The sequence below is a fragment of the Mustela nivalis genome, assembly GCF_964662115.1.
Source record: "Mustela nivalis genome assembly, chromosome: 9".
In the NCBI taxonomy this organism is placed as follows: Eukaryota; Metazoa; Chordata; class Mammalia; order Carnivora; family Mustelidae; genus Mustela; species Mustela nivalis.
This window is the reverse complement of record NC_139028.1, coordinates 112,641,520-112,662,012: the sequence shown is the minus strand read 5'-3', so window position 1 is coordinate 112,662,012 and position 20,493 is coordinate 112,641,520. Positions and strand designations below refer to the sequence as shown.

The window sequence follows — 20,493 nt, the reverse complement described above, 5'->3', positions numbered from 1 at the left end:
TGGCCGGCCAGCAGTTAGCCTTCAAAGCTTCCCATGATCATCCCCTCTCAAGTCCTCTCACCCATGTAGCTGCCGGCCATGAACCTCTTCCCCCAGCCCTCCTTTCCGCTGCCCCCCCCCCCCCCCCACACACGCTGACACCAAGTGGCGGTAACAGGTTCTCAATGCCAGCCTGCACTGTGAAGATTTTAGCTTTGTGTTTAATGAGGGGGAGAGGGCACAGTGAGGGAGGAGAGAGAGTATTCAGGAGGAAGCAAGATGTCCAGGGAGAGAAGAGTGAGGGAGGGAGATACCAAACAGATAGACAGAAAACGTGGTACGGAAAAGTTGTTTTTTTTCTTATTTTTTCCGGGAGAACCCGCTTACACAGCTCTGTTTGTAATTTTTTTCTTCATGCTAAAATCACACGGCCTATTTGTTGATGTAAGTTGCCTGAATTCCGTGGTATGCTATCTTCTTTTTTAAAAACAAAAGAAAAAAAAAAAAACAAAAGCAAAAAAAGAGAAATATCTAGAAAAAAAAAAAAAAACCCTAAAAGATACTGTTGTTAGGTTTGTTTAAATGCTGCTCTTGTATCTGTTTTTAAGCCTTAAACCGGTAGAGTTGTTTTTTTTTTTTTTCCGTTTCTTTTCGATTTCCTTTTCCTTTCTGTTCCTTTTGGTTTCTTAAGACAAACAAAAGACCAAAACCCAGTGAGCCACAGAGCCCGTGCGTGGGGCGCCCAGGGCATTTGAGCCGCTGCCCGCTTAAAGCGCAGTGCTCCGGCCGGCTGGCGGGCGGGCGCGGCCCGCTCTAGTCTCCGCCAAAGCCAATTGGAACCGATTTGGGTGTGTGAGGCTGTTGTTTCTCTCTCGTGCCGGCCGCCTGCACCCTGGGCCCTCGCTGACACCCTGTTTTTTCTCTTCTCTCTCTTGTTCTAGGAGGAGAGTTAATATTGCCCATTATCACGGAGGACTCCTTAGATCCCCCTCCCGTGGCCACCCGGTCCCCCTTCGTGCCCCCACCCCCCACCTTCTATCCTTTCCTCACGGGCGTGGGCGCCACCCAAGACACCCTGCCCCCGCCTGCGGCCCGCCGCCCGCCCGCCGGGGGCCCGTGCCAGGCCGAGCAGGACGACAGCGACTGCGAGGAGCCCATCGAGGCCTCCGGCTTTGCGTCCGGGGAGGTCTTTGACTCCAGCCTCCCCCCCACGGACGACGAGGACTTTTACACCACCTTCCCCCTGGTCACGGACCGCACCACCCTCCTCTCGCCCCGCAAACCCGCTCCCCGGCCCAACCTCAGGACAGATGGGGCCACGGGCGCCCCCGGGGTGCTGCTGGCCCCCTCCGCCCCCGCCCCCAACCTGCCTGCGGGCAAAATGAACCACCGAGACCCGTTGCAGCCCTTGCTGGAGAACCCCCCCCTGGGGCCCGGGGCCCCCACGTCTTTCGAGCCGCGGAGGCCCCCTCCCCTGCGCCCCGGCGTGACCGCCGCCCCCGGCTTCCCCCGTTTGCCCACAGCCAACCCCACGGGGCCTGGGGAGCGCGGCCCGCCGGGCGCCGTGGAGGTGATCCGGGAGTCCAGCAGCACCACGGGCATGGTGGTGGGCATCGTGGCGGCGGCGGCGCTCTGCATCCTGATTCTCCTCTATGCCATGTACAAATACCGCAACCGCGACGAGGGCTCCTACCAGGTGGACCAGAGCAGGAACTACATCAGTAACTCGGCCCAGAGCAACGGGGCCGTGGTGAAAGAGAAGGCCCCGGCCGCCCCCAAGACGCCCAGCAAGGCCAAGAAGAACAAAGACAAGGAGTACTACGTCTGAGCCCCGGCGCCGCGCCCACTGCCAGCTGCGCCCCTCCCGGGAGGGCCCGGGACAAGGGTGCAGCCCTCTCCCTGCTGGAGCTCTGGGGACCCACTCCCTGGCTGCCTCAGACTTCTCTCACGAAGAGGAAACGCAAAAAAACAAAACAAAACAAAACAAAAAAACCAACAAAAAAACAAAACAAAACAAAACAAAACAAAAAAAAGAAAGAAAAAAGAAAGGAAAGAAAAAATGAAAAGAAAGAAAAAAAATGAAAAGAAAGAAAGAAAAAAGAAAAAAATAGAAAAGGAAACCCCGTGCTCGTCCCCTTCCTCCGACGGTCCAGTGAGGCGGCGCTGTCCGTCCTGGGGCTGTCTGTCCCTCTCCGCTCTGCGCCCGCCCCGGGCAGGGCACGTGCTCACAGCCCTGGGTTGATTTATTTTTTTAAGGGGGGAGGGTAGTTTTATTTTGGTGGGGTTGGGCGGGAAGGAAGGCTGGGGGTTTTGTAAAGTGTCCACTACTCGTCTTGTTCATTTCCTCCATTTTTCTTCCACCCTTGGTCCCTCCTGCCTTCCTTCTCTTCCCAAGCCCTCCGGCCCCCACCCCAGGCTTGCTGTGTCTCTCTGTCCCCTCCCTCCCTCTCCACTTCTTCTTCTGTGTGTCTGGTTTCTCCCTTTCCTACCTTTGGGTTTCCAGAGTCGGTGGGAGAAGGGTGGGCGGGTGGGCCCAGTGGCCCAGCGGGAGGGGAGCAGGGACGGGGCGGGGCAGTGGGGTGGCCCCCCCAGGCGCCCCCGACTCTGCCCACCAGGAGGAGGCGCTGGCCTGGTGCCGCCCAGGGAAGGGGCTCGGGGCCTGGAAAGGCCTGTTGTGTTGTGTGCCGCCGGGCGACGTGCATTGATGGGGAAGCTGCTGGAGGAGCAGGGGTGGGGGGGGCGGGTGGGAGGGGAAAGGCAAATGCAGATATATATTAAAGACAAATTATCTAGATACCGCGAGCAGCAGCCTGTGGCACCCGTTGGGCGCGGGCATCAGGGAAGAGAGAGAGCCGGGCGTTGCCCGCTGACTGCTGGGGTCACTTCTCTGCCCACGGGCTCCCTGCTCCCCCAGTTTTTTTTCTCTCTTTGTTAACAAATGTGTCTGAGTCTTGGAAAACACCCCAACCCCGGAAATGTGTGGGAAAAGAAAACAAAAACTTTCCAAATCCAACGGTCCTGTGCAGTTTTTTGGGGGGATGGGTACTGTTGGGACATTGGTCCTGGCTCTGTGCTGGGGTTTGGGTACAAACTGGCCAGTGAGATCTGGTAAGTAGCCTCCAGAGTTTTGGGCTGATCACGGTTTTGGGTTCCTGTCTTTGTCTCACCCCCATGTCCCTCCTGGCCTGAGGATGGGGCTGCGGACCAGCTGGTGGGTGGCCTGGGACAGCCCACCCACCTGAGAGCCTCAGGACAAATCCCCAGAGGCAAGAGCGTCATGTTGCCCCCTAGTGGTTAAAGTGTGTCTATTCTGCTTGTGCGTGGGTCTTGCAAGAGCCCTGGGGTTTCTAAAGCCCTTGGGGAAGCTGGTGTTATTCCCGGGTGACAAGAGCTTCAGTGGCTGAGTCTGCATTGACCCCCCCTAGTTCTGCCTAATTCCAAAGTCTCTGCTTTTTCTGCATCTCTAAGGATTTGGATCCTATCATTTGTAGCCCTTCCCCCTACCCCCCCACCTCCAGCTCCAGAACCTCCCCCTCCCAGGTGTTTGCTCCTTCCTGGAGACACTGAACAGGGCCACGGTCCCAAACACACTGCAAGGCCTGTCTGTATTTGCTAAGCTCAGTGGCAAGGAGTAGAAACTTACGGCGAGGGCTATACGTACCTGAGGCCCCGGGCCTATGGGCATTCTCTGGGGAGCAGAGTGTGGGAAGTCCTCATCTCCCACGTGGCAGTGGTGGATGGCCACGCCACTGGACACAGGAGCCATGACTCAGCCCTGCTTCTGCCACTCGGGTCTCCTCCACTTTGTGCTGGGGGATCTCACCTCCTTCTGTCTCTGCTTTCTCGTGCCTTTGGCTGGCCATCACCCTTCACCCCTCGGATCTGCTTCTTGGGCTTCCAACCACAGGTGGCTCTGTCGCCGGCCAGTTCCCTCTTGCAGCTTCCAGCTCACAAGTCCAGCCCATGTTTAGGCGTGGATCCCTCTCAGGGTCCCTGGGCTTGATGTCCACAGGAGCTGGGGCTCCCCCGCTTCAGCTCCCCATTCCCATCAGGGAATGAAGCTTTTGCTTGAGGATCCTCCTTAACCTGGGGTGTTTCCCTGGGGACCTTTGAAAAGAGCTCTTCCCCAGACTCATGTCACTGGCCGGAGAGTGGGCTCTCCTGTAGCCACCCCCCAGGTGTGGATTTCCATAGACTTTGCCTCTCCTTGCCCTTCTGAACCAACCACCTGGGGAGGCATGGGCTCTGCTCGCCCCCGCTGCTCACAGTCTTGGAAACTGAGGTCAGCTCTAACCCCCGCTGTGGAAGCCAGGGGGAGGCCCTGACTCAGGGCAGTCTTACCAGGACATCCTGTCCCTATGCCAGAGACGATCTTGCGCCCGGGTCTTTGACGGCGGCTGCTCTCTCTGTCCAAGGGATGGAAACATCTCAGTTTCCTCTGTCCCATCACCGCTAGCCAAAGAAAACAAAAAGAAACTGGCAGGAGTTCCGTGGTGCCAAGAAGGGAACATTCTTTTCCAGAAATTTCTAGAATTGTCCTAAACAGTCTATCAGAGTAAGGGACCGGAAAGAGGGACAGTGCAGGAGTTGGAAGAACAGGTCCCGGTCCTGCTCACTGCCATGTGGCTATAGGACTGGGTGTTTTCCTCTCTGTGTTGGGAGCTAAGTGCTCCTATGAGGGCTTGGTTTTAAGAGGAGAGATTTCTGGACTCTACCATGGACTCAGTTTATCCGTCTGTGAGATATGGTCTCCTCAGTCTCAGCTCCTTCGTCTGGGTATCTGATGTTGAACTTAACACTGGGCCTGAGCTGAGCTTCTTGGGGTCTGGCTGGCCTGGCAGTGACCCCCAGGAGTGTGCAAACAGCATCTGGGGGTGACTGGAACTCCAGGAACCTCACTCTTGGACACATGGTACTTGCAAGGATATGTTAGGGGAGTCCACTTGGGGAGGATCAAGGACAGAGTTGAGGAGGAAGCTCCAAGTGGGGTCTAGCTGATACCTTGACCTTGAAGACCACACAACCCCCCAGGGGAAGGAACACGAGCTCAGCCAGGGCTGGAACCCTTCTGGGAGGACATCCCTTTCGTCTCTGGAGCCGAAGGAGCCTGCATTACCCTCCCCACACCCCCTTCTGGGAGAGCTGCAGGCCTGGCTGGAGATAGGAGAATGGCTGGAGAGGGTCCTGAACCACTGTCCTGTCCCCAGTGCCTGAGGCCTCTACTGCCATGGGGGGGAATGAGCCTGTGGGGGTAGTCGATGGGTTCTTCCCACACCCAGTTCCCATGGCTCTTCCATTGCAGGGTGCTGCTGCCACCTCTGGGCTCGGGAGAGACCTGTGGGGAGCATCAACAGAGAGGGTGTGGCCCAAGGCCTGCTGTTTGTGTGACGGTGTCCAGCTGGAAAGCGGGTCTGTGACCACTGCCAGGAGAGTCCCCACTCCACCATGGTGATGACACCCCCTAGCTGCCCGAGAGGGGCGGGGCCCTGGGAGGTCCCAGGTTCTGGGTCCTGTTGAGTTCAGTGAGGGGAGGACATGTTGGAAGCAGGTAGGTCCTGGGTTCTAGAAGACTGGGACCCCCTGGGAGGGCCAGGAGCAAGTCTGCTCTGAATGTGGGCAGAGGGGTAGCTCTGACCACTTGGTGAACCAGAGAACACTCTAGGGGAGAAGGGGAGCCATTTCTCACCAGCCCTGTGTTCTCTCTTCTGGAAGCTTCTGGACACCAGGGGTCCCCAAGAATGCCGAGCAAGGCTAAGGAAGTAGCTGGGGCTCAGCTGGGCAGCAGGCAGACAGGACCAAAAGTTCCGGGCAGGCTGAGACAAACTTGCCTTTGGGCAGCTTTACAAACGGGATCCCCACTGCCTTTGTCCTGGGGTTCTGCACTGAGGGGCAGCCTGTGATGGCTGAAAGACATGATCCCAACCTCTCTTCCCCTGAGAGGCCCCTGGGCTGTGCTAGAAAGACCAGGCCAGTGAGTGATCCTGTCTCCCGGGGGCAAGGAGCAGCTTTCTGTTTTTCTGCTCATCTGCGTGTACGAGCACAAGTGTTCCCATCACTGGTGTGTGTGTGTGTGTGTGCGTGCGTGTCAGGGCATAGCCCTTCGTGGAGCTGCCCAGAAAACAGTGACCCAGGCAGAAGCAGAGGTCACCTGAGCACAGCTCTGGGGTGGTGAGGACCCCGAAGGGTCGCAGATGGCTTCTGCCTACACCCACGTTTGTGTTTGGGGGCTCGGGTGTCCACCACCTTCCATCTGAGCCCTTGTCTGGGGTTTTCCTGTAAGGGGTGCCAGGGGACTCCACGGGGCCCTGGCTGGTTCTGAGAGCGAGGTGTCAGCTTCAAGAGGCTTCACTGGCTGCCCAGTTTTACAGTCTGAGGCCTGGGGGGGAAGGGGGTGTCGTAGCCAGGGCTCTGGAGACCGGGGCTGAGCTCTTGCTTCTCTGCTCCCAGCTGCAGGTCGCAGACAGTCGCTTTCTCTGAGCCTTACTTTCCCATCTGTAAATTGGGCTGTCTTCCTTGAAGGGTTTGGGAAAAGATAAGGCGATGCCTTGAGGTACCAGGGGGATGCCCAGCGCACAACAGGCTGGAAAGGGCCGACGCTTTGGCCTGGGAAAGGGCCAGCCCCTTGAGGAGCTCCCCAGAACTCTCCGCCTTCCCCACCATCCCCACCCCTGACGGCTCATCCCTGGAGTCAGCTGGGGGCTGTCATTTGTTCCTTTATTTCCTCTTTTGTCTCCCTCGAACCAGGGGGCCTCCTGCCAGGCTCAGTGTGGGAGCTGGGGCCAAGGGGTGAGCAGGCCACCCCAACCCTCTGGGCATGTCGAGGCTGGCCGGGTGGGGCTCTGGTGCGGGGCCAGGACTGCGGGTAAGGATTTCACTATGCCCTCGGGCTGGACCCTGGGCCCCCGGGTGGAGGCCATTGCCATGGGTCTGGGAGGGACTCAGTCAGGTAGAGGAGGGGTGGGGAGGATTGGCTCTGTGTCTGCAGTGTGGAGAAGGGGACCGGAGGCCAGCACTGTCTTTTGGGAACTGCTGAGGATCTGAGACTTGTGTGGGGCTCTGGGGCCAGCGCGAGGAGCTGGGGAAGTTTTGACCTTGGGTGATGATGCCCTCCGAGCTTGGAGGGGGGCCGTGGGCCGCTGAGGGCCGTGAGCAGTGGGGAGGGGAGCGGGGGGGTGACAGCTTCCCAGGGTCCCTGCTCCTTCTCGCAGTCACGAGGGAGAGTCCTGTGAGGGTGCACAGGGCAGCCGGCAGCCAGAAGCCATCCTCTTGGGCTTTCTCTGTGGAAGGTGGCTTCTCAGGCAGAGAGAGGCCGCCCCTGCGTCCTCTTCTAGAGATGGGGGCCTTTGCGGTCCTGCCTTCTCCAAAGGAGAGAAGTGCCTCTCCCCGTGTCACTTTGCAGAATTCCCGGGAGGCTTAAAAGTGTGTGGATTTCAGGACAGTGGGTCCTGGAGCGCTGTGCGTCGTCTTCTTTACCGCCCTGTTCAGACACGAAGTTCAAGAGGCTTTTGTCTCCTGGGTGCAGCGTGACCTCTGAGCCCTGCACTGTGGCCCTCCTGAGGACTGGGGCAGGACTCCTGCCCTGCTCTCCCGAGCCCAGGAAGGAGCTCCCTGAGAGCGTCCTGGGGAGGGGGTGACGGTGACAGCCCTGCCAGCCATCCAGGGGTTTCAGCAGGAGAGTCTGGGGCCTATGAGGCCACCCAACAATGCCCATCGCACCCTTGGCCCTCCCCCTTCCGAAGGACTACACACATCCTTCCCCTTGACCTCTTGTAAGGTGGAGCGGAGGGCGGGCCAGCCATCAGGGCTTCAGATGGTAGCATGAAGGGCCGGAGACCGAGTCCACACTGTCAGCCAGGAGACCCAGCCTTTGGCCTCCCCCCTCCCACAGATGTACGATGTGACTGAGCCAGACTTCTGGGTCCTGTCTTCTCCCTCTGCCCAGGGGAGGGGGTGGGGGGCAGGGCTGCCCCATTCGGGGCTTCCCTGGGGGTACAAAGAAGGTGGCCCCGGGTGGAGTTCACTCACTGGTTCTGCACATCTTGAATGGTGTCGGGCAGCGGCAGACTCTGGGTCTCCGGGAGCAGGAGAGCAGCCAGGCCGCTGAGCACAGGCACCGCGCCGTACAACAGCAGGGGCAGTGCGCGCCCGTGGATGGCCAGCAGCCGGACCAAAGGCCCCAGGATCGCTCCCCCACGGGCTGCCATCTGGCCCAGCCCCACCGCGGTCATCCTGTCGTCGCAGACACACCGGTGAGGGCCCCCCCCACCCCCTGTACAGGGTGGCTCAGGGGTCCAGGCTGAGCCGGGACGCACCTGGGCGGCCCTGAGACCACGTGGAAGGGAGATGGCGGTGGGAACGGCCGAGGCTGGGGAAGGCTGTCCCCACCGTGCCCTCCCAGCCCCGGGCACCCCCTTACCTGAGGACGGTGGGGAAGAGCTCCCCGGTGTAGATGCTGGCGCACGTGAAAGCAGCCCCTACGCTCCCAAGCCCCAGCACAGCCAGGGCTGAACGCAGGGCCCTCATCTCTGCGGACAGAGATGGGCTTAAGCAAAGCCGGTGGCAGGGCCCCGAGGTCAGATGGGGGCTCTCTCCAGCCCAGGCCCCTCTCCGACCTCCCAGTGTCTGTGACTCAGCTTTACCTGGGTGTCCCCAGAGCACGTCCCGAGGGACCTCATGGCTACATTCACTGTCACCAAACTGCCGCCCACCCTGACACCCGGAGCCAGACCCTGGGAACACTCCTGGCCCCCTGCTCCCCACCGTCTCCCTGCACTCGGGCTCTGAGCCATCTCTCCCGGAGGCCCGGGCAGCCTCCTTCCTAACTGGGCCCCAGCTCTGGTCCAGCGCCCTCTGTTCCTGGCTCAGCGCCCCCAGGTCGGGAAGCCTCGCGCCCCTGCCATGCTCACTGAGGGGCACGAGCGTGTTGGCCAAGACGCAGAGTCCTGACAGCACCAGGAACCCGGCCTGGGTGGGCCGGCGGCCCAGACGGTTCAGCAGCAGCAGGGTGACTATCTTGGCCGGGATGTCCGCGACCCCGATGAGGACCTGGAGCAGGAAGATGTTGCTACCCAGAGCCTGCAGATCCAGGGCCAGGCCGTAGAAGGTGAAGCCAAAGGCGAACCTGCGGTGGGGGGCCGGTCGCATCAGGCTGGGGAAGAGCTGCCCAACGGCTCCTGTGTTCCCAGACCCATTTCCACCCTCCTCCAGCAGGCTCCGTGTAGCGGTGGGGTGGCCTCTGTAGACCACCTTTCCCTGGGCCTCTCTGTGAGGTTCGGCCAATGGGGAGCCCTGATGGGAGGCACAGGTGCACCGGCCCGGGAAGCCTGGGCGGGATATTCCCTCCTCCCTCCCTCTGGGTGCCACATCCTGTCCCGTCCATGCCTGCGGCTTCTGCTGAGTGTGTCTTTCCCCCTGTGACCTCAGCGGTGCCAGTCCTTGCCGGGTGGCACTGACTCTTGGGCTCTGATAATCCCCCTCCCTCCTCCCTGACCCCTCCAGACCAGGCAGGTGGGCGCTCTCCTTCCCAGCTGGCTGGGTAGTTCAGTACCCGCCCCCCAACTTCCTCCTGGAGCCTGACCACTAGAGGGGAGGTGGCAGTGCTGGCAGGACCGTGGGCCGACAGGGGAGTCATTAGAGGCCCCTTGACTGGATGCCAGCCAGAGCCCTGATTCCAGGGTCTCCAGTGGGGGGATGGAGGGTGCCAGGGACAGCCCGAGGCAGGCCAGAGGCAGAGGCTGGGGTGCCAGGCAGGGCGGGGTGGAAGGGGCGTCCGTCTACCAGCACAGAGTGGAAACGCAGGTCCGCAGGCGCAGTCCAGGCGTGCAGATCAGGGTTCCCAGGCTGGGGGGCGCCTGGCTCGCACTCAGCTCCTCCTGCATGGTTGACAGCAAGACCTGCAGGGGTGGGGTGGGGGCGCCCCGTCAGCACTGGGAGCCCTGCGCCAGCCCTCCTCCCCTTGGCCCTCCTCCTCGGGGGGCTGGGCGGGGGCAGGGACAGGGTCCAAGGGTTGAGCTCACCTCAGTGGTCAGCGCATCCTCCACCTCCCTCTTCCCGTTGATGGCGGCCACCCTCCGCAGCTCCCGCAGGCCCGGCTCCAGCCTGCCTGTGATGAGAAGCCATCGGGCAGACTCTGCCAGCCACCTGCAGGGGGCGGGGAACGGTGGGGGGGGGTGACATGGGAGGAGACACTGCCGGTGGCTCCCAGGGCCTGGCCCGCAGCCTCACTGCCCCTCTGTCTCCTTCCGTCCCCGGGGGTGGTATCACTGGTGCCCACAGGCCCCAGGCTCCGGGAGGCCACGCCATGTGACACCCTCCTCTCCCTATAGGCCACCCTTTCTGCCTTTTTCCTTCTCCCTTTCGGATTGTGGAGGCCCTGTCCCCCACCAACAACCCGGTGGCCTTTCCCTTGCCTCATCTGGTAACCAGGCCTGGAGGAACCTGTGTGCCGTAAGGACCCCCCAGTGGTTACAGGACAGCAGGCCTGTGAGATCCCCCCCACCCCGCCAGGTTCCCCTCCTGTCCTGTGCCTCCCTGCTGTCACACAGCCTTCTTGCGGGCTCCTCCCCCAGGGGCCCCTCCTTGCAAACAACTTCATGCCCAGCCAGGGGCTCAGGCCTGGGGCAGGGTCTTTGGTCCTGATGTCACCAGGCCCCTCCACCTGCCCCCAGGCAGCCACCAATTCCTATCACCCTCCAGTACACCTTGCACCTGACCCCTCCCCACTGCCCTTGCCTCACTTTGGACCCTGTGGTCCATGCCAGGATGTTAGCGAACCCGACACATCCCAGCTCCCCCTCCTCACGCCAGGACTCAGCCCCTAACTCTAACCTCATCCCTGCAGCCCTCAACAGCAGCCCAGACTGCTTGCACTGGCCTAGCCCACTGAGTCCCCGGTCGTGCCCACTGCGCTCCACTGGCTCTTGCCTCCGGGCCTCTGCTCATGCAGGCCCCCCCAGCCAGGCCCCCCTTTCTCCCAGGAGCAGCAGCCAGGGGTGGGGCCACCTGCTCCAAGTGTACAGGGCCCTGAGGTCCTCCAGGGTTGGCAGAACCAGGGAGAGAAGGGGGACCCAAGGCACACGTTAGAGTTGACAAGACCCGGTGACCTGCTGAACTTGAGGTGGGTGGGGGAGAGGGATGGGGAGGAGGTGTCATGGTGACCCTGACTCTGGGACCTGGTGGGTGGGGGCTGCTATCCCTGCTACAGGAGCCTTGGAACAGAGCCGGTGTGGGGGCGTGATGCCAAGACCCTGTCACGGAGATGTCACACAGCGGATGGCAAACGGGAGGCTAGAGTCCCGGGAAGAAGCAGGACCCACGAGGGAATTCGGGGTCTGCAGCACATGGAGGGAGTCAGAGCTGGGGGCCCCCAGTTGGGTGGCCTGGGAGAGAGCACTGGCACAGGAGCACCCCCCTCACCGCTGCAGGGGCCATGAGCCGTGCCAGGCGAGCATCAGCCTCAGACAGCCAGGAGGGGTGCCCTGGACTCCATTTCACTGACCTTTGCCCTTCGCCCTCCGCCCCCCGCCCCCTGCCTCCACTCTGCTGGTACGGGGCTTAGCCCGCAGAAGGCCACCTGTCAGGCAGCACCATCTCCGAGCCAGCGCGCCAGGTGTGGTTGTCTCCTGCTCTGGAGAGTGACTGCGAGTTAGGTGCTTAAGGCTCTGTTGTAAGAGCTTTGGGCTCCATCTCGTTGGGCTTGAAGAGGTGTGTGAGTCAGCTCTCCTTCCGGTACAGGAGCCCCATCCTCCCCTGGGCTTCTGCTGCCCTTCCCTCTGCAGTGACCACAATGGCCATGCAACTAAGTTGCTGGCTGTGTAGGTGAATGAGCCAGGCTCAGCTCTGCCCTAAAGGGCATCCAACCATCCATCCATCCATCCATCCATCCACTCACTAGTTTATCATCCATCCATCTCTCTGTCTGTCTGTCTGTCTATCCATTTCATCCATCCATCCAGGAGGCCATCCAACAAATATTTATTCCGCACCTACGCTGTCTCAGGAGCTCAGCAAGAGTCATGCCTGATTTATTTCAGGGCAGCGCAAGGGCTCCCTGACCACTCACACGCGAGAGCCCGGTGTGGGTGCCGGGAGTCCCCTCTGACCACTGGGTCTCCATCCCTGTTCTTTAGTAACAAGGTCGGTACATAAGGCTGCCCGGGGTTGTGTGGGCGCACGTGTGCGCTGTATCTTTGCATCTTACCCTACACGTGCCAAGGCGAGCAGGAACTCAAGAAGGAAAAGGGCCAAGAAGTGATGGGAAGGACGGGCTGGCAGAAGGATGAGTCGAGGAGGCGGCACTGGGAGCAGCAGGGAAGGGAGTGGCGCCGCCAGCACTTGGGTGAGCATCGTGGACCGGTGGCCGTCAGTGGAGCCAGGCCCCTGGGCCTCCCGTCTGGCTGTGCTCCCGGCCTCCTGCACCCCCAGCCCTCGGCTCCCGGGGTGGGGGGGGCAGGTCTCTGAGGAGGGGGGATGGCACCCACCAGGAGTACAGGAAGCAGAGGAAGAAGGGGGCGGAGACCGTCAGCTGCAGCAGGGCCCAGTCCCGCACACCGTAGGCCACGCTGCCCATCAGGACGTGGCCGAAGCTGAAGCCCAGGGTGTTTAGGGTCATCATCAAGGCTCGGGCACGTGCCGACGTCCACTCCATCACTGCAAGGAGACCACCAGGGTCAGCGGGGAGCCTGAGCCAGCCTTCCCTGCAGGGCCCGGGCCAGGGGACCTACGGAGCGTGCTGGTGTTCATCATGACGCCTGCCACGCCAAAGGCCGCCAGGAAGCGGAGCAGGCAGTACACGGGGAAGGTGGGTGCGAAGGCGGCGGCCGTGCCCGACACGGCCATCTGAAGGTAGTTCCAGGTCAGCACCAGCCTGCGCCCGAACCTGCGGGCACACAGACACACAGGTGGCTGGATCCACGGCGCCCCATAGCACTAGCCACGGAGCTCTGGACACCCCTGGTTTTGCCTGTCAGGCAGAGGTGGAAGGGACCTTAGTTATCCACCCACGGAAGGCTTGGCTGCACGGGCAGAGTCACCAAAGTCCAGGCAGCTCTAAGGCACGCTGGGCACAGAGGAGCTCCCTCCCAGCGGGAGCAGCACCGGCAGGCAGGCTCGGGTCTCAGCGGATTTCAGCAGGGAAGGCGGGATCGGACAGATGACCCTCTCCAACCCCAGAGACTTGGGGAAACCACAGCCCAGGGTGAGTCTGAGGCTCGCCCAGCGCCAGAGCCAGGAGGTGTCCGGAGCGAGACCCATGCAGATGTTGTGGCTGGCAGCGGGGCGCTGTGGGAGCATGGGGGGCAGGGCGTGAGGGAAGGGGGGCTGCCAGAGCCAGGGGCACTCACCTGTCGGAGATGTGGCCACACACGGCAGCTCCCACCAGGATTCCTGACAGGTAGAGGGACTGGGCCATGGGCTTCAGGGCGTGGGAGTCACACACCAGGTCCCACTGGTGAGAGAGGAGTAGGAGCTGAGCCCGGAAGGGAGGGGGCGGAGGCGCTGGGTGGGAAGCCCCGTGTGAGCTAGGTGGGGGAGGGTGGCCTGCGGACCTCTAGGGTGGTAGGGCCGGGCTGTCACCCTGTTGTCCTCTGGTCCAGGGTCAAGCCCTCTCTAGACTTGTTTGCTCTCCCTGCTCGCCCTGCCCCACTCTGCAGGGCGACCCTGAGCTGGGGCCTCGCCCCCACTCTCCTGGGCTTCTCTGGTTCTACAAAGAGCCCCCTTCCCCTTGCTGGGATAGGCTGCCCCTTCCTCTTGCCCAGATTTGACTGGATTCTGGGGGGGGGGGGTCACCTGCCCCCTGACACGGGCGGTGGGGAGAGCTCCCTGAGTCACAGCTGATCAGGTCCAGCCCGGCTCTCGGCACCATCCACTCTTCCACAAGCCCAAGTCCCCTGCTGACTCCCCAGACTCCCCCTCTCCCGTAGGGCAGGAGATGTGCTGGAAGAGGGGCTGGAAAAGCACCTGTGGAGGAGGTAGGTCCCTCCCAGGACTGGGCCATTCTGAGTCCAGCCAAATAGGAGCTCTGACCTTGGCTTCTCAAGTGCCGGGACTCGGGGAAGGTGTCAGGAGAGGCTCTTACCTTGGCCACGATGGTGGAGGTGAAGGTGCTGCGGTCATAGACCCAGCCGTCCACGCACGGCTCCGTGGCAGCCTCGCTCCAGTTGGTGGCCGTGGCGTTGGGGTCCAGGAGCTGCCACTGTGGTTGGCGGAAGCGGCGACACTGGTGGGGTTCATGGTTGGGTCCCGGTGGGATAGAAATGGTCAGGAGGTCCTTGGGGCCCAGGGCCCCAGGGACACTGGCCTGGGCAGTGCTGTTGTCCAGGAGGGGCACCCAGCAGCGGTGGTTGGGCACGGCAGCTGAGAAGTTCTCCAGCATGCTCTGAGTGGTCAGCCACACAATGGGGACCACCAGAGCCACCATCTGGAGAACCTGAAACCTACCCAGGCCACCCACTTGGTCCAGGAGCTCAGAAAAAGCCATGGAGCCCACTCGGGGGGACCAGTGGAGTGCCCACCTCACAGAAGCTGGCCCAGGGCCAAGGAGCCTATGCAGGGAGGTTGTTTCTCCCACAGCAGCACCTGCTTCATCAGCCAAGAAGTCTGGAGCATGGCAGAGGCCACCCTCCTCGCTGACTCTGGGTCAGGGTTCTTCGGAAGTCTGTCCAGCAACGGTCACTCGTGGTGGCTCTGACTGGGACCAGGAGCCGTGAGGTGTGATCCTGAAGCCACCAGCATCCTTCCAGAGATGCAGCTGGCCCCAAACCTCCAGGAGAAGCTGGTTATAGGAAGCAGGGAGCATAGAGACTGAAAGCACCCAGACTGGAATTAAACTGTGACCAGGTGACATTTACGGAACAGGGGTCAGAAATCAGTCAAAGTTTAACCCAGCTCTGAGGGAGGCCCAGGGGCAGAGCACAGTGGTTCCTGCCTGGCGGGGAGGCCTGGCCAGGGACACCTGGTCTCTGACAGGTGTGGGGGAGGCTTTGGCAGGGCTGCTGCTGCCCCCAGCGTCCCTGCCCGCCTCACAGTGCGGACTACCCAGGGCTCGTGCAGAGAGCTGCTGGCCGGGGACCTTACAGATCCTGGGACTGGTGTGAGCCAGGAGTGACATCTGTGGGCTTCAAGGACTTCAGCTTGTGTGTGTATGAGGGGGGGTGCTGGGCCCAAGTCAGCCACCTGCACCCCCACCTCCCCCGATGTGGCCCTGCCCTCCCCCACCCTCTACCTTCCCCTCTGTTGTCTGCTGCCACTGATGCCCATGCTCCTTAGCTGTCCCTCTCTCTGAGCCCTTCACAGGGCTCCGCCATGTCAGCAGATGTGTGTGCGTGATGTGTGGCAGCTGGAGGAGGGGCAAGGGAGCAATCACGGTTTCCCAGCCATTTCTTCTCCTGCGCTTTGAGGTATGAGGCCGCCTATTTCAGGAGTAACTCCTTTCCCCCGGCTTTCTGTCTTGCCCACCCTCCCTCTGCCCGTCCATACAGCACACCAGGTACAACCTCTTTGCCTTCCTGGCCTCTGTGCCCCGACTCCCCCCATCACTTCCCCAGTGTCCCCTGGGCTGGCTCAATGGGCTCCCATCCTTGCTCCTGTCCTTGCCGATGCTCCCAGCCTGGGCTCAGCTTTGGGCCACATCCTATAGACACTACAAGTGCCTCCTCCTCCAGGAGGCTCTGCTGGCTTATTCCTGCTGCCCTCCTGGGCTCTAAGTCAGGAGTGGAGCCCCATCTTCGCACTGGCCTGCACCTTTCTGTCACTGTCCGACTGGTCCCATTTCCAGCCAGGTCCTGGAGGGCAGGGACACTTCTGTAGGGCGTCTTTGGGATCAGCACAGATTTGGACAGCAGGTGCAGGCCTGCTGGTTTTCATAGCAACTTCTTTTTTTCTTTTTTTTTTTCCCGAGGATCAAATCAACATATACACCTTCTGGAAATTTCAGAAAATATGGAAAGGTACAAAGAAAACAAAGATCAGTCCTAAACTCAGCAACCAGGGATCGGCACTGTTGACACTTGGGAGTAAATACATCAGGAGCCTGCTCTGGTCATTTATACATTCAGCTTCTTCATTCTGGGCTGCAAACCAAGCTCAACCTCTCCTCTTGTAAAACCCAAACAAAAAGCCTCTGACTTTAACTAGCGATTCTAACCTGTTCACATTTATTGGAATTACTGTCATGTGTGGACTTCTGGTATGTTTTCGTCTTTGCCGTATTTTCCCTTTACATCTTGGTTTCCTTGTTGCTATTGTCTACTGAACCCACTGCATTTTCTTGCTCTATTTTTCTTCTGTCTTGGTTGGGCGATGGCGCATGGCATTTCAGTTAGCCTTCTATGGGAGCAGAAGCTCCCAGAGCTATTTTATGCCCCTCCTCTTCCATCCTCTCTCAAAAGGTGTCCTTTATCCTTATTTCACTAAGGAAATAGAAGTCATCAGAAGCCAACAGTCTCGTTCTCTGACCTGCCTCTGGCCCCCCCCCCCATTCTGCCTTTTTTCCTGCCATCTTGATGGCCCATGTGCTTCCCTCCTCATGGTCCCTTCACCGTGTGCCCTGCGGCCCACCTCTCCACCTGCTCCAGCCTCCTTGGCTTCTGTCTTCCCCTCCCTACTGGATAGTTCCCTCCAATGTACACATATGCCAGTTTCTGGGGTGCCTGCCTGGCTCAGCTAGAAGAGCGTTTGACTCGTGATTTTGGGGTCATGAGTTCAAGCTCCACATTGGGGTAAAGTTTACTTTAAAAAAATAAATTAATTTAACTTAATTTTTTTTTTTAAAGCCCAAATATGTCACCCCCCCCCCATCCTCAGGAAAATCCTTCCATTTTTATGCCTCTCTTCGGCACCCACCTCTTTTCCTGTTACCATTTCTAAACAATTCCACAAAAGAATTACCGGCCTTCACCTCCAATTTTTCTTCCCATTCTTTTTGGGATAGATTCCCATCGGGTTTTTGTCCGTGTCACACCCCAGTCCCCAGTGACCTTACTGCTGCTGTATTTGGTGACTTTTTCAGGGCTCCCCTTACTTGAGTCAGCACAGCTTCTGGCCCGTCTCCCTCTGGACGGTGCTGCCCAGGCCAACACCTTCTGAACCTGATTCTGTCTCCTTCGCTGGTTCCTTTTCTTCCCCACACAGTCCCAGTCCTTGATCTTCTTCTCTATTGTTGGCACAATTCACATCTTTGAGGACCTCTTCTTGCAAGGTTCGGCTTTAATCCAACCGCCTAAGCTTGGGGGTCTGCTGGAAGAACTTTCTAGGCCCCAGGCAGAGCCACTCCTGCATGGGAGCACTGTGTCAGCAGGTGGGGGTCCTGGGGAAACTGACAGAAGCTGGCAGAAGGGCGAGAATTCTTCTTTTTGCTCTTTTTTTAAAATTTAAATTCAATGAATTAACATATAATGTATTATTGGTTTTAGAGGTAGAGGTCAGTGACCACCAGTCTTATGTATCACCCAGTGCTCATTACGTCACGGGCCCTCCTTAATGCCCGTCACCCAGTCCCCCGTCCCCCTAACCCCCTCCCCTCCAGCAACCCTCCATTTGTCTCCTATGATTAAGAGTCTCTTATGGGGGGCGCCTGGGTGGCTCGGTGGGTTAAATAAAGTCTCTGCCCTCGGCTCAGGTCATGATCTCAGGGTCCTGGGATCAAGCCCTGCATCAGGTCCTTAGATGGAGCCCAGCATTGGGCTCTCTGCTCCGTGGGGAGCCTGCTTCCTCCTCTCTCTCTACCTGCCTCTCTGCCTACTTGTGATCTCTGTCTGTCAAATAAATAAATAAAATCTTAAAAAAAAAAAAAAAGTCTCTTATGGTTTGTCTCTTTCTCTGGTTTTGTCCTGTTTTATTTCTTCCTCTCTTCGCCTATGATCCTGTTTTGTTTCTTAAATTCCACATATGAGTGAGATCATGTAATAGCCTTTCTCTGACTGACTTGTTTCACTGAGTGTAACACCCTCTAGTTCTATCCACATCATTGTAAATGGCAAGATTTCATTTTCTGATGACTGAGAAATATTCCATTGTATGTCTACACATACAGACCACATCTTTATCCGTTCATCTGTCGATGGACATCCAGATTCTTTCCATAGTTTGGCTATCGTGGACATTACTGTTATTAACATTGGGATGTTGGTGCAAAGGGTGGGAATTCTTACCAGAGTCAGCTCTCCCGGATCTCTGTGGAGCCATGTTGAAAAGGAAGGGACAATTTCACACTGTCCCTTCCTTCCCAAATCCACACTCTTGTGAATTCAGGTTCCTGTTGGCTGTCCATCTTTTCTCTCCCGCGGACAGCTATAGCCTCCTTGTCTCCGGTTTCGTGTCCTGAGAACTTGCTTGACTTCCTGTCTAGAAGGGGGTGCAAGTTATCAGTCCTTGCATATGCAGCCATCAGGTTGGGGTCCCCCAAATATGGCCGGACAGAAACTTGGGTTGCACGCCATTTGCAACTGGGGCCGTCCAGCCTGTTGCCAGCTCTCAGGGGATTAATCTCAGTCCTCCTTCTTTCGGCCATCTTTGGGGGTGGCTCTGGATCTTGGGAGGGTCCTATCTTTTGAACTGTCTCTGGGGACACCTCTTCCATCCCTGGAGTCCTTCGGTACTGCCTGGAGTCTTTTCTCTCTGTTCCCACTGCAACTTCACAAGATACTCGGTCAGAAGTTGATCACAGTGGAAGCTGATATTCAGAACGGGATAGGAAATTTTTTTTTTAAAGATTTTATTTGACAGACAGAGATCACAAGTAGGCAGAGAGGCAGGCAGGGAGGTGGGGGAGCAGGCTCCCTGCTGAGCAGAGAGCCCAGTGTGGGGCTCCATCCCAGGACCCTGAGATCTTGACCTGAGCCAAAGGCAGAGGCTTCACCCACTGAGCCACCCAGTCGCCCCAAGGGATAGGAAATTTTTGAAGGAACTTCTCCCCTAAGCAAAAATGAAACTGTAGCCAGAGAGAAAGAAGTCCTTCCAAAGACAGACAGTTCTAAATTTAGAGCACAGGAATTTTTGATTTCCGTCCCAGCGCAGGATCTTCTTCCTGATGAGAGGAAGCAAATTGAATATAATGTAGCTGGACGGCGTGGGGGGTGTGTGGTGGTGTGATCCCCTGGATATGGTTAGGACTGACAGGCATTTTGAGTCCTGGACTGGTGAGCTCACCTAGGGAGCAACCTTTCCCCCCCGCAGAGATGGGGTCTGAAATGGAGCCCCCGGTCTCTAGTTTTTAGAGGTCTGGAAGAGGAGGAGCCTGCAAAAGCGAGTGGTTTCAATTACGATGGAGGGGGAAGAAAGCGACAAGGAGCACAGAGTGGGTCAGGAGGGCTGAAGACGGAGGGGAGATCACGTCGTAAAAAGGCGTAGGTAGCATCCCCTGCCCAGAACCAGCCTCCGAGAGCATCAGGTGTTCCCAAGAGCTTGCGTCCGGCCCCGAAAATGGGCACAGACACCGTGTTCGTCAACATGGGTTTTTTTTTTTTTTTTGGACCTGGGGATGCACCGTGGACATCTTTCTGGTCGGATCGTGCAGCAGGGTTTTTTTGTGATTCCTCCCAACCCCCGATGTCCTGCAGTGACAGCAGCTGCCTCTGGTCCCAGGCCAGGCCAGGAGAAAGGGCAGGCAGGAGCACTTACTGTCAGTGACTCAGCAAATTCCCCAGGCAGCTAGCGGGGCCGGCGGAATCCAGGCAGGTGGCTGGAGGAGGCGGTGGCCAGAGCCAGCTGGGCTTGCTTCTGCCTCCAGGGCCCCCAGAACTCGGGCCACAGTATGCAGGTGGCATTAGAGTCTCTGCTCTCCTTCCGCCACCCCTGCCCCCGCCCCGCCTTCCCTCATCTCCGTGGGCTGGATTCTTGATGACTCTCCTGGACGAGCACTCTGGGTCGGGCCCTGTGAAGGTGTCAGCCGGCCTCCAGCTTGTCATCCCTGTGCGAGGCCTTCGATGACACCCCAGTGCTTCAGAGGCAGACCAAGTGGCCTGGAGCCTCTTTCTGACCCCCAGGGCACCCTCAGAGCCTTCACTGTGCTGCCTTTTTCCCAGGGCCTGCGCCACAGAACACGGCTCGTTCCTAAAATGCCCTGCACGCTGTCTCCTCTTGTTTGCTCTTCGTCCGTCTGTCCGGGAGCCACTGCTGCCAGCCCCACCCCACCTTCCCAGCTTCTCCCCTGCTGCCCCTGCTGTGGCTTTGACCTCTTCCCTCCGCCAGATAATGGCTCCATACGTCCTAAGGGCCTAGTTCGAGTCCTGGTGCCCCTGACAGTGCCCAGGGCAGGACCCAGTGTGCAGACCAGGAGCCTGGGCACAGTGCGGCTTGACAAGCCTCTAGTTCCTCCTCTGTGGAAAGAGCATTACAGACCCCACTTCACAGGGTTGTTTCTGGGGTGAGAAGTCCTGGTTCTCACCTTCTCCAGACACCCCAACACCCACGCGCTGGTACCTAGCGTTCCAGCGTCTCTAGAACCTCTGAAGATCTGGTCTCCTAGTGGTTCCTGGTTCCGAACAGCTATTTTGGGCGGGTCTGAAAGTCTGGAACGTT

At 59.1% G+C, this 20,493-nt stretch overlaps 2 protein-coding genes across 32 annotated transcripts in view; one reads left to right on the top strand and one right to left on the bottom strand.

Moving 5' to 3' along the window:
• The window catches only part of NRXN2 (neurexin 2), a 105,819-nt gene extending 102,827 nt beyond the window's left edge, over positions 1 to 2,992 (top strand). For 22 of the 31 annotated variants that reach the window (XM_082748290.1, XM_082748313.1, XM_082748312.1 and 19 more), the window contains one exon: positions 921 to 2,992. In XM_082748290.1, coding sequence (XP_082604416.1) covers positions 921 to 1,807 — 887 coding nt within the window. In that variant the 3' untranslated portion in view covers positions 1,808 to 2,992. The remainder of the gene's footprint in view (positions 1 to 920) is intronic. The other 9 variants (XM_082748295.1, XM_082748308.1, XM_082748294.1 and 6 more) reach the window with 1 other exon arrangement.
• On the bottom strand, positions 1,872 to 14,791 carry SLC22A12 (solute carrier family 22 member 12). The gene is made up of 10 exons (XM_082748385.1): positions 14,054 to 14,791; positions 13,320 to 13,423; positions 12,702 to 12,856; positions 12,459 to 12,627; positions 9,996 to 10,119; positions 9,757 to 9,872; positions 8,886 to 9,100; positions 8,396 to 8,504; positions 8,005 to 8,208; positions 1,872 to 7,456 (listed from the first exon to the last, which is right to left on the bottom strand). Exons 1-10 carry the CDS (start codon positions 14,453 to 14,455, stop codon positions 7,393 to 7,395), a joined length of 1,662 nt encoding a protein of 553 aa, XP_082604511.1. The 5' UTR covers positions 14,456 to 14,791; the 3' UTR covers positions 1,872 to 7,392.
• Between the last annotated feature and the right edge of the window lie 5,702 nt (positions 14,792 to 20,493).